The sequence below is a fragment of the Mesocricetus auratus genome, unplaced genomic scaffold (assembly GCF_017639785.1).
Source record: "Mesocricetus auratus isolate SY011 unplaced genomic scaffold, BCM_Maur_2.0 Super-Scaffold_100015, whole genome shotgun sequence".
NCBI classification, from domain to species: Eukaryota; Metazoa; Chordata; class Mammalia; order Rodentia; family Cricetidae; genus Mesocricetus; species Mesocricetus auratus.
This window is the reverse complement of record NW_024429198.1, coordinates 6,634,257-6,653,878: the sequence shown is the minus strand read 5'-3', so window position 1 is coordinate 6,653,878 and position 19,622 is coordinate 6,634,257. Positions and strand designations below refer to the sequence as shown.

General features: G+C 42.0%; 1 protein-coding gene across 4 annotated transcripts in view; it reads left to right on the top strand.

Annotated features, from left to right (window-relative positions):
• Window positions 1-19,622, top strand: part of Rai14 (retinoic acid induced 14) — a 152,229-nt gene that overhangs the window by 25,390 nt on the left and 107,217 nt on the right. For all 4 annotated transcript variants that reach the window (XM_040757617.1, XM_021231783.2, XM_005078006.4 and 1 more), the window contains one exon: window positions 15,701-15,782. In XM_040757617.1, the coding sequence (XP_040613551.1) occupies window positions 15,747-15,782 (36 nt within the window). In that variant the 5' untranslated portion in view covers window positions 15,701-15,746. The remainder of the gene's footprint in view (window positions 1-15,700; window positions 15,783-19,622) is intronic.

The following is a 19,622-nucleotide window of genomic DNA, read 5'->3' as shown; positions in this document are numbered from 1 at the left end:
AATTCCCCTCCCCTGACTCCTTGGAGAAGTTTGCACTTTGTGTCTCCACCGCTCTACCAGCTGGGTTTTGGTGACTCATGTCGTCTTATCTTGCCTTCACCTGTGATCTGCTCTATTCCTTTCTGTAGTAAGTGGACTTCACCGAAAATTACCATGTCTTGTCATGTAATTCCATGCCCATTGTTCACCCTGGACGCGTTTATCATGATTAATTCACCCTGTTATTCAGCAAGCAATCTAAATAATCATGTATTTCATGTTGTGGGTGTTTTTGCCTGCATGTAGATCTGTGCACTACATGTATGCAATGCCTGTAGAAGCCAGAAAAAGGGTATTGGATCCCCCTAGAACTAGAGTTAAAGGCAGCTTGGATCCCCACCCTACCCCAGTGGGTGCTGGGAACCCAACTTGGGTCATCTGAAAAGCAACAAGTTCACTTAACCACTGGGCCATCTTTCTAGCCCAATTACTCTTTCCTTAAATTTGTATTTGTTAATAGCAAAGTTTGTAATAAAGCAGCATATATATATATATATATATATTACATTAGTTTACTGTCAAAAAATCGGTTGAAAAATACTTAGGTTTCAGTGTTGCTGTCTTGTTATAAATGAGAACAGCCTCCCCTAGCCCTGAATTTGCAGTTCTTGTACACCAGCCATCGGGGTGCTGAGGTTATACAGCCATACCCAGCCCCAATTTTTCTTTATGATTTCTAGATGAATTCAGTTTGCTTAATCAAGAATTTTTTATTTTTAAGCTCCCCCCCAGCCTTTTTTTAAAACTTCCACTGCAGCTTTCCAATTACTGGTGCTGGCTGAAGTGCTAAAAATCTTTGCCAGGAAAGGGAGCTCTGGCAAAGCTTGCTGGCCGGGTGGAAAGCACCAAGAAAAGATCCTTTTACACTTGGGCAGCAAGGAACTCTTTTCCTCCAGAAGGAATCCATCCTTCAAACCCAAGAAGACCTTGTTGCAGTAATCCTGGGCTGCTCTGGTGCTGTCGACGGGCACTTCTACATATCAAATGCAGGATTTGGACCATTTTTCCATGGAGGAAATTGGCTAATTTCCAGTGACACTGTAAACTCAAAAATGCTTTTTAAATCCTCCTTAAGAGGTTTGCGAACCTTGGTGCTCTAAAGCAGTTTTGAACCTCTTTGGAGTACTCAGATCTTTGAGAACCCCAAATCCATGGAATGTACCTGGAAATCCTTGTTGCATTTATGCCCCTTCTCAAGGAAGTCTGTTTTATATCATGTGCCTCCGCCCCTCTGGAAGGGTTGATAACCTGCCATGTATGCCAGGAAGAACTAACTGTGGTTTTTGCTTGGAAAACTAGTCACTGGTCGCTGCGCTCGCCAGTCCACACACTGTTGGCCATTCTTTAGAGCTGGTTCCATTGGATGCAGTATGGTGCCTTTTAGAATAATTAAGCTGTGGCTCTGAGGGCTGGTGAGGTGGCTCACTGGGGAGAAGTGCTTGCTGGCAAGCCTGGCTGTCGTGGTGTAAGTCATTCTCTGACCTGCACATGCGTAGCATAGCGTGTACCCCCACCCCCCCATGAAGTTTAAAAAAATGATTACAGAAGCAGAGCCGTTGTTCTTGGCATGACTGTTTCTTTAAGGTCTGAAGAGCTTTAGAAATTAAGCTTTAGTTCCTTCCCTGATAACACTTAGCCAATTGCAGAGCATCCCAACTTGCCCCCATTTCCTGCTTCTAGCCAAGGTGGACCCTTCTTTATGTGGCTGCAGGAGAGGCGTCACCAGCTTTCCCCTGTCATGCCCTTGTTTTGTTGGGCAGCTTTTCTAGAATTATCCTTAAAATAGTATCAATGTTTTTCATTGTCCTGAAGAATTACAGTATCTTTACAGCATTGAAATTATCCATATGTTGGAGAAAATTGAGTAAGACAACATATCTTCAGGCACAGAAATTCCCTAACAATAGAAATATCTCAAGTATTAGACATTTCAGTTTTCCGAATTGTTGCCAAAAACATGGGATCTTTCCCCCACCCCCCCTCGTCTGTACTTCTCAGATGAGCTAAGTTATAAGAAGGACTTCCATCTTGTCTCTATATTTGCTCTGATAGTCAGTTGGCATCCTCAGCAAGGCTAAGTGGATAAGGATTTGATTTGCAATCTCAATAAAATTATTGGTTAAGCTTGTGCTTCGCATATGAGAGGAAGGGATGTGGGAGGGAGGGAACAGCTAGAGGCCTTTACAAATTGGTCCATGCAGGCCCCTAAGATAGAGCTTTCCCCTGCCAGCAGCCATTCTAGGACTGTTCTACCTTTCAAGGCAACTCACTTTTTTTTAAAGTACTAAGAAGTTGGATCTGGCCAAGCTTTATTTTTAATATTGTCTAATGTGAAACCCAGAGTCACGTTGGGTGCAAAAATTGAACTTTGTTATTGTTATTGTTGGTAAATGTAGCCACTTTGGACAGATGAAAGTTTCTATCCTATAGTTTTTGAATCTGGTAGCTGAAAATGATAATGCCATTTAATTCAGAAGTGGCTGTATTAAATAAGGTAGTCCTCACTTGTAATAAAGAAAACGATTTCAAAGCAATCATTTAAATCCCAGCTACCCAAACTGTGGCTTACAGTCCTTCAGCAACTGAATGTAATATTTGTGGAAAATGCAGCAACAGTGAAGGGTTTCTGAATGTTCTGAATGAGTGACCAAAAACTAGTTAAAAAACAAACATAAAATGACTCTGAGGTGTCTTGGGCAACACTCACCCATAATGCACTGCACGAGTTCACTTGGCCTTGATTCTGAGCGCTGCACAGGGTTTTGCACTGTGCATGCTGTCCCACCAGCCAACACCATTGATCACTGCCTGAAAGGCTCGGCTCAGACTCAAGGCTATTACATGTCATGAATTGCAGTGTTAGATTGCACATGCAAACTTTTCTGCTCTCACAGAAACATACTGGCTTAATTACGAAAAATAAATCATCCTTCAGCATCTATCAAACCAGTGCATCTTTGTATTAGAATGTTTGGTCTTAAAAATGAATTAGTTGTTGATTTGAGTTTCATTTAAAGAAAATTACAAAATGACTTTTGGCTTGGGAGTAGGACAGTTTCCAGCATTTATGAACTGACTCTAAACATGTTTCCTCCATATTGTGCAGTGTATTTGTGCAAAGTGATGTTCTCAGCATTTAGCAATTATAAAACTGAAATATCAACCAACTCTAAAAACCATTGAAGATGCTCTGAGTCCTGCAGGATTTAATTCTTCATGTAAAAATGACTAAGCACACCCATCTCATTAGTATGTTGATCTGTTTTTGTTAACAATGGTAAAATTATATGAATATGTAAGAGTTTCAAAAATCCTAATGATTTGTCAGTGTGTACCTTTTTTATATACCTATTCTGTTACTAAGGTCACACAAGTTTTTCTCATGTAAAAGGATTGCAAATGTAAACAGTTAAAGTCCTTATTTACGTAAATGACACTTACTTTGGCTGTTATGTCTGCCAACCTCCTAAGGAACTGTGAATATATTGACAAAAGTAATTATTCTTGCCATTAATAATCTATTGCAATAAAGAAACGTTCCATATGCTGATGTGACACAGAATAGTTCACGGATGTTTCACTTTTTTTTTTTTTACTTATCTACTTCTATTACATTGTTAATTATTTGAACAGTGTAAAGATGATTGATTTTTAAGTTCCTCAGACAACTTGTCTTGCTTCAATCACCATGTAAACATAGCAGTAAAATCCTGTTTAAATTAAATGTGGTGGTACTTGGAATGAAGCGAATGCAGTTATATTCCATATTGAATACTTTGGAAAAAAAACCCCACCTATCCAGCTCTTAATAGAGAAAAATAGAGACATAGTTTTTGAATAGTACAGTATTAGGGGTAATGGTTGAACGTGCATAGATGGAATGTCTGTGAATCCTAAGTAGAATATAATTATTAGTCAACTATCCCTTCTGTCTGTGTCTGAGGAAGCCTTTTAAACTACAATTTGCAGTATTTAGTAAAATTAATAAAATTAAGATACTTAGGTAATGTTAAAACTGATAGCATGCACATTTTTGTTTAATTTTTTATCCAGACTCATTAATAATCAAGTGAAATGCTTTTATATGCAGTTTGTGGGGGAAAATGTAAATTGTCACCAACAGAGACTCATGTCCCAAATAGAGGCTCCATGGGCAATTTTAGATTCTCAGTAGTCACAACAAGAATGTTGGTAAAAATGGATAATACATTCAAATGCTGTCATTTCTAATACATAATTGATAGAGCATTTATTAGTGGTAACAGGAGGTAAATATTTCTTTTTCTACAAAACCTGTGTGTTTCCATTTATAGTGCATCTTGCTTTATACCATTACGTCTCATTGTTCAGTAGTAATCATGGTATCTGGCAGCGTTGGTTAAGTCAGACTGCCTTATCTAGATGTGGTAGCTAGCACCACCTGCCACCTAGAACATTGTCAGTAGAGCCACTGTCATCTAGAGCCACTGGGGATGTGGCTCAATAGTAGAGCTTTTGCCTAGAATGCACAAGGTCCTAGTTCCATGCATGGGACACAGAGGACAAAAAGACAAAGGCTATTTATATACAGTGCTTTTGTTAAGTCCATGTCTGACTTAGCTTCCCCACTTATCTTGGATTTTCATCTCAGCTTTGAGCGTTTCTAAGCAGAAGCCACATGGTATAGTGGATATAATGGACAGGTGAGTTCTGGTTATGCAGAAATGTATTTCTGTTTTCGTGCAAGTGCACCAGTCCACGTGGACATTTTTTTAAGCAGTAAGCCTTATTTTCTTGTGTAAGCATTAGTTTTGTGATTCCCCATTTCTATACGAGTTGTGTGTGTCCTTGGCAATTCAGTATGTAAAATATGAGTATGGCATCATAGACTTCTTCCTTCTTATTTTTTTCTGTCCTCTTAAATAGCAAGATCTTGAGTAGCCATCTAAACCCTTGTTGTAGCATCAGATACAAGGTATGCAGGTTTGTGGCTATGTAATAAAGTGGGAGGACATATTAAATCTTAGTTCCATTATGGAAGTGTTCTATATCCTTCATATTAAAAGCTATTTGCCTTCTATGGTGGAGCACAGACCTGTCAGCTAGGGAGCACTACTGCTTGGTTAGGCTGGGGTGAGAGTTGTTTGAATTCAGTGTTCAAATGTCCATGTGTGATAGTTGGGGGCGGCAGAAATCATTTGAGGATTCTTCACCCTTCCCTTTTCCCCTGCTCCTAGTTTTTGTCACTCACAGAAAAAATGTATAACATGTATGTGCCCCTTAACTCTCCCAAGTATTTAAGACACCCCATGACTGGGTAAAGAGATTTCACAGGCCAACTGTGAACACTATAGGTGACACTGCCAACAATGCCACTCATGGAAGGCCCATGTTCCCTGTTGTGCAACTGAGTCAAAGAACTGATGAAATAGGAAGTTAGCCAACTTTTGGCAACAAAATCTTTTTAAAGACTGAAACCAAGGGTCTAAATATAACCATGAGTAAAGCTGTCTTCTCACTCACTCTGAAGAGAGTTTTCACAACCAAACCCTATGCATATGGGACTCCTTTTTGACTTTCTGCATTTGATATTTTTAGAAGCAGCTTTACCGAGGAGTTACTTATATTCTGTCATGGTACATCACCAACTTTAGTATACGAGCCAGGGGATTAGTAATTGACAAAGATGTGCAAATCCCCTGCTGTTTGCAGTCACTCCCAGACAACCACTACTCCCCGTTTGTCTGTTATGTTGTCTTTCTCAGACATGTCATAGAAGTGGAATCACGTGGTTACAAGTGTCTGCCTTCACGTGATGCTTCTGAGCCTCACCCATACTACACCCTAGCAGGCGGCTGTGCTCACACTGAATCCACACACCACCACACTGCACCACGGCAGGCGGCTGTGCTCACACTGAATCCACACACCACCACACTGCACCACGGCAGGCGGCTGTGCTCGCCACTGAATCCACACACCACCACACTGCACCACGGCAGGCGGCTGTGCTCGCCACTGAATCCACACACCACCACACTGCACCACGGCAGGCGGCTGGCTCACACTGTATCCACTGTCACCGCCATCTGTATCGCCCCACGTTGTTGCTGTGTCATTTGTGGGAGGCAGCGTTTTCAGGGCTCGGTCGGAGCCAGCCGGGCAGCCCACGGTTCGTACCTGAGAGGGGGAGTGTGGTTAAAGAAAAGCTGGCTTAAAAGGTAGGGTACAAGACAGAGACACAGAATAGCAGCCAGGAGGGCAGACTGTCAATACTGACTGCGCGCTTGCTTATTCTTTCACTATCAAGTATTCAACCAAAAGTGGGGACAATGGCTGAAGACTTCTGTTATCTCTTACAAGGGGCAAAGAGACTTACTTCCCTTAATCATCCAGGTATTTGGTAGCTCCACCTGCCACCCACCCTTCAGGGTGGAGAGTAAACACACCTGGGCCCAAGTCTGTTGTTATTTATACAGAGACATCCACTACCAAGGCCAAAACATCCTCTCGCCGCCAAGCTATATACTTAAAGACATGAGGACATTTTTGAACTCTCTGACCGTTAGTCAGAATGGTTGGAGCCAGTCTTCACCGGCCCCCACAGGTTTTGTTTGCTTGTGTCTTACTTTTGTGCAGTCATGAATATGTCTGTAAACACCCATGTACAAGACTCTGTGGATATGTTTTCTTTTCTCACATACATAGGAATGGAACTGCTGGGTTAAATGGTCAGGTTATGTTTAACTTTTAAGACACTCGCCCGACTGCTTTACATAGTTATTGTACATTTTGCATTTACATTTTTCATCGTCACTATTAATTGTTAAGATTACACATCAAAATACTATCAACTTAATTTATTTTTTGAGCCAGTATCTGTAGAGATTCCCAGTTGGTCTTAAACTCCTGATCCTCCTGCCTCAGCCTCTTTGATGCTAGGATTCCAGGTATGCCTCATCATACCCAGCAGACCTAATTTCTTTTTAACTTGATATGTAAGATGAATAAAACCTAAGGAATGGACCCCAAAGGAAGGATCCCTTACACGCATGGGTGCCTGAGCCTTCAGACACCTGAACATTGAAGGTTGGTTCTAGATCTATGCGGGTAGGCAGTTATCCTCTTAGGAGGAGAGAACATGGTGATTTGCTTAGAAGGTGATATTGAAGTGGCCATCACAAGATAAAGTCCATTGAGAACATTTGAGAGACCTAGAAACCATCCTTCCTCTAAGGGATAGTCAGTCACATCATGTTTCTTAGTCCTAGAAAGATTTATTTTCATTGCAGAAATAGCTTGCTTTGTTAAGCCTGTGTCTTTGAAATCAGATGGCTTTAGGGCAAGAGGTAACCTTGGGACTTCTTGGTAGACGCAACTGGAGCATAAGTAGCTGCTTTGACAGAGCAGCTAGCGAAGCTGCCAGAGCCCTGGGCAGTTTCATATTGGTGCCTACAACTGTGGTTGACTCATGGACTAAGATCAGCACTAGTGAATGTCAGGGTTTATTATGTCCAAAGAAGAAAGATCTATTTGACTCTCAAGAAAAATGTCATCTCCTAGATATCTGCAAGTTGTGAATATAAGATTACTGTTCCCTGGAGAGTTTCAGTGTGTTTGTTTTGATGTGACATCACAATGACATTTATGATCCTAAAAGAATGTGTTCATTTATTTTCTGTGAAAAAAATGTGAGCTTTTACAGTATCTTAGAAAGATCTCATTGCCAGAATGAAACTCCCTTTGAAAATTATTTAAAAGATTTAAAAATTTTAACTGATAATACTTTATTGAATACTGTGTGATATTCTGATATATGTGTGCAATGTGAATGGCCAGATCAGAATTATTGGCATAGTCATGAACTTAAAACATTTCTTAACTTATTAATCATTTAGATAACATTTTTCAAAACCTGTACTTTAATTCATTAATAAATGAGATACATACATGAAAGCACCCAGCCCATAATTAATGCTCCAGAAAATTTACTCATTTATATATTCATATGTATCTATCTGATTTGGTGATTTAATAAATTTATGAAATATCATCATAAAACTTTGTGTTGTGTCCCACTGCCTGAAAGTAGTTAATATATTATTTGTTCATTATTATAAATTTTAAAAAGTTCCATGCTCAGTTTCAGTAGCTAAAAACTTTGAATTCAGTGTCCAATTCCTTCTCTTTTTTTGGATATTCTAGCACTGAGTTACACTCCTATCGCAGAATGTCATTTTCAGAAAATTTAAAAAAGATAAAATGAGCTTTAATGTTAAGTCATCTTCCCTTTTCTCTCTGTACTTCTGCCACTTCCCCCGTCTTCCTGCCATGGTTTATGATCTCTGTTAAGAGCCTTGCTTTGATGCCAGGCAGTGGTGGCACACGCCTTTAATCCCAGCACTTGGGAGGCAGAGGCAGGTGGATCTCTGTGAGTCTGAGGACAGCCTGGTCCACAGAGCCAGGTCCTGGATAGCCAGGACTGTTACACAGAGAAACCCTGTCTTAAAAAACAAAACATGAAGAGTTGATACAACTGGAAATGTGGAGGAATGGGATAAGGAAGTCTCAAGTTCAGTTCCGCGGCTACACGGTACTGTATTCCCTGAGCCTGACAGATGTTTAGGGGCTGAATCTTGTTCTTGGGATTTTTCTGGGGTGTTAAAGGTCCCAAATTCATAAACTGATGTTCAAGTCTCAAGTACTTCAGAATGTGACACGATTTAGAGATGCGTTAACAGAGGTAATTAAAGCGAAACAAAGTTACATGGTCAGGCCTCATCCAAGAACAGTGGTGTCCCACGAATAGACAATTTAGGATATAGACACAGAGGAAGACTGAATGAAAACAAAGAAGATGGCCATCCACCAGCCCAAGGGAGAAGCCTCAGAATGGAACCAGCCTGCCTGCACCTTCCTGCCATGCTTGTAGAGCTGTGAGGACGTTTTCGTTAAGTCACATATGGTCCACGATTGCTTTGTTATGGTGGTTCCTGCAGAGCAGCAGAAGGGGCCCCTGGAGACTCCTCTGTCTTCCCCTCTTGAATCTTGTGGGTTCTTCGGGGGAGGTGGCATCGCTGGTCTCTGGTTCCTGCTCAGCTAGACTGTCAGTTTTTCCTTTCCTTGATTGTTCGATCTATCCTTTAACACAGACCTGAGACAATGTGCTACTATCTGTGACTAGTTAACCTCATGTAACTTCAGGAAACACATCTACACACAGATATAGTCCAGCACTCAAACTGATTGCAATACGGAGGCAAACTTCATTCTCGTTCTCAAAGTATAGACCAGCTTCTCTCACACCTTTTAGATGTTCCAGGTATGACTCAAACATCTATTTTTCCAGATGTCATTTGAGTCTTTTGCATGAGGCCGAGCTGGCATAATGGGAATGATGCATTGTTTGTTTGTTTTTTTTTGCAAAGAAAGATCTCTTCTAGTTTCCACTTTCTAATCCTTACTCCGAATGTGTGTGTGTGTGTGTGTGTGTGTGTGTGTGTGTGTGTGTGTGTGTGTGTGTGTGTGTGAGGGGGGAGACTTAAGGTCACTGCCACCAGTTTTCTGCTAAATCCCTAAATCCTTTGGAAACTTGCATTTTCAGCTGGCCTCACTGGAATAAATGACTTGCATTTTTGTGCTTCTAGTTCAACACACATTCATTTACAAGGTTTTTGTTTAGGTACAGTGTGGACTCTGAAGAGGGTGTGGCTGAGGCTGAAGGTGAAACCTTGGCCCTGTCTAGGATGGATAGATATATAACATTTGAATCTAACATTTTTGTGTTAATTATAATGCTTTATAGGCAGTATCAAGGTATTTTGATTAAGGATGTAAGTAAAAGAGATTAAGCTCTGATCAAGAACTACATTCCTTTTTTTAAATGAAAAATTAATAGAGAAACTTGCTTGTTGTATCTGATCTTTCAAATGATATGACAACAGATAGAACTTTCTGTGGTGTTTGCTCCTCATTGATTAAAACCCTTCATTGGAGATAAGTGATGGAAAAAATGATTCGTTGACTTATTTTGAATTGAGCAGGGGAAATGCCCACGCTAAATAAGGTCAATGGAAGTATTAGAACTGGCAGATTGCCTTGCCAGGAATTACTGGGCTTGCCCACAGCTGTCTGTATCTCTCTATTCTAAGAACTTGTTTCCAAGGTTCTGTTTGATGGTTCTCTGTCTCTGCTGAGCCTAACAATGCATTATTCAGTCTGTCCCATGGCTGGGCTTGGTATGTGGCTCTGGAAGATGCTGGCAGTGGGGTGGGAGGAGCCAGTTAGGAAGGAAGCAGGGAGGAGGCCAAGGGAGCTTGAGACTTTAAATTCTCAGTACTTTGATCAATATGTGTTGAAACCTAATAATTATGTGGCCTTCACATAAGTCCCAGTGCTGGAGATCAAAGAGAATTCTGCTGAGGTTAAAGGGGAGCCTACGCAGGCTCCTAATTTGTATCTCTGCCCTATGTGATCATTCACTTTGATTGATGGTGGTCAGGGCTGGGGATATGTAAGCAAAATGAAAACTCTGCTCTGAAAAAAAAAGCCCTCTATTCCAAAGTTACTGGGCAGCCTGGCATGGAAATTTTCAAATGTTCGGGAATATGGTGACAGGGCTCCTGAACTCTCTCTTGTGCTGTGGGGAGGACCTAAGAGAGAACTCTGTGTTGATTACTGGTTAGTGCACTCCGCATCATGAGAGACACTAGAGACTGACTGGTGATTAGGGAGGTTGCACAGATGTCTCACCCAGGTGAGGAGGGACACCATGTTCCCCCATCACCCAGCCGAAATCCTGTGCTTGAGGCCAGTTGGAGTCCTGTCGTGTTTATAAACGATTCTCTACTTTTTGTCGTTGCCCCCAAGGATTTCCAGTGAGTCTGCAGTAGTTAACACCTAAGTGTAAGAGTCTTTTCCAAAACCCTTCTCTGCTCATGCCTTGCGTCAGCTGTGAGTCTTCTTTCCATTACCTGAATATCCAAATGTCTTTAAAATTCAGTGTTGTAGACTAGCCCAGTCTGCTGCAGAGAAATTGAACGGGATAGGGGGCCTGTTCACCGGATCCCGAGTCCCAGTATATTTTTGTTGTTTCAGAAGCAGAGGTGTAACTCCTAGGGAAGCCTCAGCTAGGAGGCTGCCAAGTTAGAGCAGATTCTATGGGGTTGGAAAGATGGTTGTGAGGGCCGTCTTCCTGGAATAGTTGTTGCTGGCCTGGAGAGGCCTTTTGGAGAATGCTTTTGTTCTGCTAGATTGAGAGAAGCACATGCTTGCATAGGTGTTGGTAAGAATCCATCTTTGCTGCCGAGAGATTATTGTCCACTTGACACTTTTGTGAGTGTGGGTTTTAAGTCTAATGTTCTTTTCAACTCTGAAGAAGAAAATCTCAAAGCTTGTCTAGGTTTACATTAGTCCTGTGCTGTCCCTGAGGATTCCATGTAGTAATTCCTGAATTCCAGGATGCAGGGATTCTGTGGTAATTCAGAGGATTCGGGTCATGTGGTGTGATCTGTCAGGTGCTAATGTATTCTTGTGATTCCTATAGTGGTATGTAGCCACTGTCTGCTTTTATGAATTGATATTATTCCTATTGGCCATGCATGACCAATTGCTCACATAGAAATAGGAGTTCTCCTCCCACATCTGCTCCCCGATCCCTTGCTCTGTGGTGTGAAAATTCAAACATAGGTGTTGCTCAGAAATAGACATCTTAACCAAATGGTTAAGTGTCCAGATTCTTTTACACTGAGAGTGTAAACTGTAGGTTGGGTATCCTAGAGTCCGGAGAATTTGAGGGGGTTGGGGAGAACAGTCCCTGGACCACTTTGGAAGGTAGGGTGAGTTTAACCCTTCTTTACATCAGTGATGAGGTATAATAGAGAAATAGCTAAAATCATCTCTCAGGTATAATCTTTTACATTGCTTTTTTTTACATTTTTTTCTTTTGAAATTCCTTTGGAACCACTCTGAGAGTTCTAACTTAGAATTTTCCTAATTCTAAGTCTTAGAGAGGAAATGAAGATTTTGTTTTGTTGTTAATAACAGCTTTGTTGAGACATCTGTAACTTTCAGGCATGCCTTGATGGCTAGTCAAATTCTTTTTAATATGTTCACAAGATTGTACAACCATTATGACAATAAATGTCACCTTCTGCGCATGCTCAGTGTGCCATCTTTTTGTCAATACGCTGCTATGCAGCTCTTCAACTCCTGTAAGATACATCCAGTAAGATGTGCATCACTAAGTGGTGGCACACGCCTTTAATCCCATCACTCAGGAGGCAGAGGCAGGCAGATCTCTGTGAGTTGGAGGCCAGCCTGGTCTACAAAGCAAGTCCTAGGACAGCCAATACAGTTGCACAGAGAAACCCTGTCTCAAAACACAAAAAACAAAAAGAGCAGAATAAAATTTAAAAAAACATGTGCACATCTAGTCTGAAATAGCTACCTCAAGTGGCTTTTCCAAGGACTGCCATTAGTGTCTGTCTCCTTGCTGCAATGGGATGTCACCTTACACAAGACAAACTGTGGTTCATGCTGTGCACTGGAATTGGGGCTGTAAAATCGCAGTTGACGGGAGGAAGGCAAGTCTGTGATTTACTTAAACATCGTCTTCTAGAAACGATGATGCTGGGGCACTGGAAACTTGGTATCAGCCATGGGTCAGGTGACCTCCCGCCAGCCATGGCTTCCAGTGTTTGCTCCTTTTATAAATACCAGGACTAATACCTCTAATTATGTCCAGTCCCAGGGCTTGTTTCTAGGGTTACTAATCTGTTCCCAGCACTTGCTCCTTCACACCAGTCTCTCTCATCATGGCTCCACACCCAGGGACCACCCAGCTATCACACAATCAGTCTAGGGTTCCAGGAAAGCATTCATACCTTCCCTTGAGAACTTTTGGAATTTGTTATTTATTTAATTCTTTCCAAATAACAGTCCACATACTGCCAGGCTTTAAGAAAAGGAAAAAAAAAAAAAAGGAAGAAAACCAAAGGTAAACACACACACACACACACACACACACACACACACTCAACACATTTATATCCCTTATGACCTCAAACAAAAAATGTCTTACCCACTGTTTTCTGAGACCTTTTGCCTGTGAATGAAGGAATTCTGGGTGGTTCTGTCTTGGTGGGCCACACAATTTGTGGTTTTTCCCAAAGGTGGCTTCTCTTTTCTCCCTCTCCATTGCATTGATTTCATCTCCTTTGGTTATTTTGAGACAGTGGGAGGAATTGAATTTGAAGGATGGTGTCCATTGTTTAGAAATGCTTCAGAAGCCTAGGCCAGTGACAGTTTGGTAGTATTTGGTTATCATTATGTCTCTTTTGCAATCATTTCATCAAAAAGTGGTTTGTTTTCACATTGTGGGGGAAAAGCTCAGTTTTGGCTTAACGATTAGGTGCACTTTGACGAGTATGTTCCTTGTTCCATGTGTGCCTATTCCGGGTACTCTGTGATTAAGCCCTCAGCAATCAACTGTGTAATTTCGGTCCATGCACTTTCCATACATAGTTAATGCACATTCTGCCACTTCTGCAGAGGCTGTGAAGACTGAGAGGACCATGAAAGGTCTTGCTCAGTGGCACCAGACCCCCAAATAAATGCTATCTAGATGCTGTATGATGACCTTGTTTCCATGCCCTTCTCCCAAGGGTTCTGCTTGATGGAACCAATAATGATGGTAGTGATCAAGTCAGAAGGTAGCATGTAGGTAGGGTGACTTCTGGAGGCAGCCATAAGACCATCGGGGAAGGGATGAGTCGAGTCATTCACTTCCTTATCTCTACCCCACTCTAACCTCATAAATTGTGCTTATTTCAAATAAGAATGTGGAGGAAGACAAGGTGGGTTCGAAAGACCTTAAAAGAAATAATGGCTAGGAGTGTTAAACATTTACCCACTATTCCATAGGTCTCAGCTGTAGTGGTGCTGTGAGTTGGCGGCTCACCCATTACTGTTTCAGTGAAGTAGAGTCTGAAACTGGCATTTATTGTGTACTTACTGTGGTGGGAACTTTCACATGGATTATTTTGCCTTTCTGATCTAAGTGCACGCACAAACACAGAGTTTAGGTTAATGAAAATGATAAATTGTGCACTGCATTTTAACACAGGCTTTGGATTTTTGGTGTTGACTGTGAAACTATATAGTATGGCAAGGAAAGCATGTTTCATGATTACAGATAAGCATCGTAACATCTCTCTCTCTCTCTCTCTCTCTGTGTACACATATATTTATTTGTATGCACACATTTTTTTAACTCTGAAAACCTTATATCCAGTTTCTAGGGGACAGAGATGTTGTCTCCTAAGTATGGTAATTGCTGAAGACTTCCAGCAGGAACTAAATGTTTCTGGTTCTCAAAGAGGAAAAAGGACCGGGAGAGTCTTAACTTTGTTTAGATTGGGCCCCCTGAGGAATGAGGTATTTATGAGGGAGAGTTTGTTGTTCCTGGCATTTTCTACCAACCTCACTATGCATTTAAGAGGAGCAGGGGAGGGAGGCAAACACTGGAAAAATAAGTAGGGAATGAACAGCTTGTGCAATAGGAGCTGGTTTTCCTATCATCTTCTATTATTCCCACCTTCAAAAGGAGGTAAATTGTATAATTGCAAAATGAAGGCTATATAAATAGATTACTTCAGTAGTCCGCATTAGTTTGCATTTTATTACTGTGATGAAATAGCCATGGCTGGGTGACACTATTGGGAAAGAAGGGTTATTAGTTTATGGTTGTGGAGGTTCAAAGGCATGTTTCATTAGAAAAGGCCCGTAGCAATGGACAGTGTTGGGAGGGCCTATAAAACTCAAAGCTCATACTGCTGGAAAGGCAGAGATCTAAGGGTCAGTTTACTCTCACCCCAAGAGACCAGTGCTCTCTGAAAAAAGACCTAAAGATCTCCCAAAGACCTAAAGACCTCACCCCAGGCCCACCTCTTCCTCATTCCATTGTCTCCCATATCACCAAGCTTCCAACACTGGAATCCCTAGGGGAGCCACGCCCCAATCACAGCTGTGCAGATAGTTAAGGTGTGACTCACACGTGTTCTACTTTTAATGCTTGGTAACTTATGTATGGAATCCAAAAGTCTAAGTCACCAAAGCAAAGACTAGAGAGGTCATTGCCACAGATTGATGATGATAAGACAGGGGACTGAGCAAATGCTTACCAACAGATGCATTTCTCTTTGACAAGAGGAATGGACGCCAGAGCTCTGTTGCATAGCCTGGTGACTCCTGTAAACTCTGGTCTGTGAACTTGAAATTGCTAGGGCTTAAAGATTCCCATCATAATGCAGCAAGAAATGAGTGAAGTCATGTGCGAGTTAGTTGGCTCATTTGCTATTCTACAATGTATACATGTTTCTAAGTACCACATTTTCTGTTGTAAGTATATGTAGCTCTTATATGTCAGTTAAGATAAATGGGGAAGATAAACGCTTTCTTCTCTTCTAATTTGTGCATGTCAGAAGGTTGGTTGGAGGTAGGGCGGGAGTCGTGAGTGGGAGAGCTGACGTCTACACTGCTCACTTCAGCTGCTCCCTGACAGTCCTCTCAACCCAACCCTGCCTCCTCCTCATGTCCAGTGTCGTAATCCAGTCAGGGAAGAAAATCTGAAGTCTTCATTTGTCAATCTACATTCATTCATTTTTTCTCTCTCTCTGCTTAGGTGTTGACAAATCTCCTAGGACTTTGGAAGGCTGAATGGACTAAACATGAAGAGCCTGAAAGCGAAGTTTAGAAAGAGTGATGTAAGTACATTGTGACTCACGGTCTGGCCGCTCCACCGTGCTCCACAGGCCTACAGAGACAGCCCTGCTCCTGCCCTGATAAGGCTCTGGGTTAATAAACTACAGAATTCTGAAGCACTAGGCACCAGCTCAACGTGATGCCTATGAATGAGCGCACTTTAGGTTTGCTATTTGTGTGTACAGCTTTTGGAACAGCCTGTGAGAAACTCTTCAGGTCTGTGTCATGTAGAGAAAGGAACAGTCAAAAGAATCAGTAAAACCTGCCAGGATTCTGATTTGCAATGCCATTTTAATAATTTTAATTTATATTTGTTAATAATTATTTAAGGATTTTTTGGCTTTTTTTTTTTTTTTTGAGAATCTTCATACAAATGGCTGGCCTTGAACTCATGGCAGTCTTCCTGCCTTGTTTCTGTTTACTCCCAACACTTGGCCTTTAAGAAACTTGAACTCAGTATTTGTTGTTCATTGTTGCTTCACGGCCCCCGAATTCCTGGGGTTCTCTCTCACTTGATGTCTATCATAGAAGATTCTGGATTGGAAGAACTGAGTATAGTGTCAGAATTCTCCCATCAGAGAAAATGGCCAGGGTTTGTATAATGGTTTTTTTTCACAAACTCCTGCCTCCTAAACTGTGCTGGAATCTGAGTCTTGCAACAGCTGCATTCCAAAAGCTTTTAGCAAAACTGTTACATGGGAGAAATTTATGGAAGAGCACTAGGAGGAAGCCCAGATAAAGTCACCTTCAAAATATACTTACTCTATTATTGTTTAAATTACATAATTCAGGGTGAGCCCGGACTTTTGTGCTTTGCCATGAATTTTATTTGGGCAGGTTGGCACAGTTCCCTGTTTGCAGTAAATGAGAATGTGTCGGTATGCCTAGTTCCATACATGCTTGCATACCTACTTATCTCTTAGACTACATTGTGACATGTTGCTATGTACTTATTGCTCTGATAAGAGGCCAGACAAGATGCTTTGGGGATGACTATAAAGCACCATCTCATAAAGAAATAAAAAGGGAAACATGAAATCTTAGGGAAAAGTTCACTTCATTGCTAAGGTAAATTGGCTACTCCCCAGAGAATATAAAGTGGCTTGCACAAAATCAGGTAGCTCAGCCATTTGCCCCAGAGAGCTGCAGTTCATGTCACTTCCTCAGCTGCCCCTCCCCCAAGTGGTACCAGGCCTGCATATCACCTTTGGCTTATACAAAGCCTTGCCCAGTTCTGGAGACACCGGTCTATAATTTACCAAATAAGGGAATTTGGGGGTGGAAATGTAGCTCAATGGTAGAGCATTTCCCCGGCATTCACAAGGCCCTGTGGTCAGTTTCCAGGACTGCCAATGGGGAGAAATTGTTCCAAGAGACTTTGGACTGCTTCCATCTCTCCACATTGAGATTATTGTAGCAGGATCTCGTCATCATGTAGGGGGTGTGATCTCTGAATCAGTGTAGGAGGGTGCTAGGCTTCTGGTTGAAAGATGTTTAAACTGGTGGCCGTAGAGAGGATGTTGCTGGAATCTCAGTTTCAAATAAAAAAATTGAAACATTTCCATGAATTAAAATAAAATAATCACAATAATAACACTAGAAAGACTTCTGAGATTTGGCAGCGGAAAGGTCTTGATTTTGGCAGTGAGTGCTAAGAAGGAATGTCCGAGGAGCAGCCTTATGGGAGGAAAGCAAAGGAAATTGCTTGAAGGGAGCCAGCCCAATCTACAGGGCTTTCCAGATCTATCCCAAATTGTTTCCTCAAGATCCATGAATGGAGGAAATAAAGACACAAAAAGAAAACCCTTTGAAGACAGACCCTAGTTTGTTAACCTGCTGTATGGTGATCAGGATTGTGCCGTGTTTTTATACCAGATACTCCATGTTCCACTAGGCACTTTATGGGAATTCCTACCACCAACCTCATGTGGTAGGTTTATAATTAAGCAGTTTTTTCTTTAGATTAGGGAACTGAAGCTTTGAGAGATGCAGCAGTTTCTGTCCATTCCTGTAGCTCTAAGTTGTGAAACCAGTTGGAAGTCTAGATTTCCTGAAGGCAGGAGCTTGCGATGAAGGTTTATGAAATGGTAGTGATCCAGAGAGCAGCTTTGAACTTGGATTGAGGCTCATGGTTTTGGACAACAGTCTTACTCTTCTGATTTTAGGTCTTCATCCAAAAAGTTAAAAGTGCTGTTGTGGGACAGACACACATTTCAGGGACTGATGCCTTGAAGACAAATAGTTGGTTGGTACTTCTTCATCCTACTAAGGAACTTATAGATTATAAAAATGAAAGATCTTATATTTTATAGGCAGCAGAGAGCCTTGGAGGAAGGAACCAGAGTGGCAAGTGAGTGGACCTTTTTTTTTTGTTTGTTTGTTTTTTACGAGGCAGGGTTTCTCTGTATTGTTTTGGAGGCTGTCGGTCCAGCCTGGCCTCGAACTCACAGAGATCCGCCTGCCTCTGCCTCCCGAGTGCTGGGATTAAAGGCGTGCGCCACCACCGCCCGGCCGAGACTTGCTTTTTAAGGGCATTGCCTTTCACTTTGCAGTGTTTGGTAGATGTCTGTATGTATCACTAGTTACATATTCACAAGACAGTGGGTTTACAAATGATGATGTTCAATAAATGAACCACACTGTAATCTTTACTGAAGCTCATGGTGTGTCTTGAGTGTCCCGAGCCATCAGCCAACATACTAAAGTGTGTGGTGTCTCCTGAACGTCCCAAGCCCATGTTTCTGCATGTCTTTGTGCAAAAAAAGAAAGGGAAGAAAGAGTTCTTTGTATTTCTAGGGGTAGGCGGCCAGGGGTGGCAGATCAGGTTCATGATTACATAAAGAGAAGGCAGGTGACCCACTGGTGTGATCACATTTCAGCCAGGTCACTTTGTGGCCATTGAGAGAAAACTCAGGAGTAAGCAATAAGGATGAGAGTAGCCGCAAGGAGTTCCCTGTGGGTGGCCTTCGGGTCACTCCGCTACTCCAGGACCATTGTGGAGGAAGAGATCAGCTGGGGTGTGCTTTCTGGAAGTCTCCTCAGCTTGACTTCCTGACTGGGGCAGGTTTTTGTGCATGTCTTGGGGACTCAGTGTGATGCTGTAGGCTGTGCTTAGACAGACCCCTAACTATATGTGGGACCCCACAGTTAATCTACAAGAGCTAAAGGGATGTTTCTGTGGTGTATACCTGTCTTATTAGGGGTTCTGTTGCTGCAAAGAGGCACCATGACCACGGCAACTTTTATAAAGGAAAACATTTAATTGAGGGGCCTTGTTTCATAGGTTCAGTCCATTTTCCTCATGCCGGGAGCATGTCAGCATGCAGGTGCTGGAGGAGTAGCTGAGAATTCTACATTTTGTAGGTAACAGGAAGCTGGCTGAGACACTGGGAGGTATTCTGAGCATAGGAAACCTCAAAGCCCGCCCCCACAGTGACACACTTCCTCCCTCAAGGCCATGCCCACTCCAACAAAGCCATACCTTCTAATAGTGCCACTCCCTATGAGATTATGGGAACCAATTACATTTAAACTACCACAATGCCATTTTCTAGTTTACATTAATAACTTGATTTGAGCTAGACACCAGAAAGGAAGACACCAAAGAAATACAAAGTGTCTGTGTGTTGGGGGACAGAGTTGTCTAAAAATAAGGGTGTGGTTCCCCTGACCAACACCTGGGAACTGAAGGCAGGAGGACTGTGAATTCAAGGCTGGCCTTGGCCATGCAGTGAATTTGTCTCACCACTCCCCCACCTGCACCCCAAGCAGGTGATAAACCTAAGTAGGAAGGTTGAAGTAATCATGTCCCCCAAATACTCAAAACACAAATAGAACTTGGA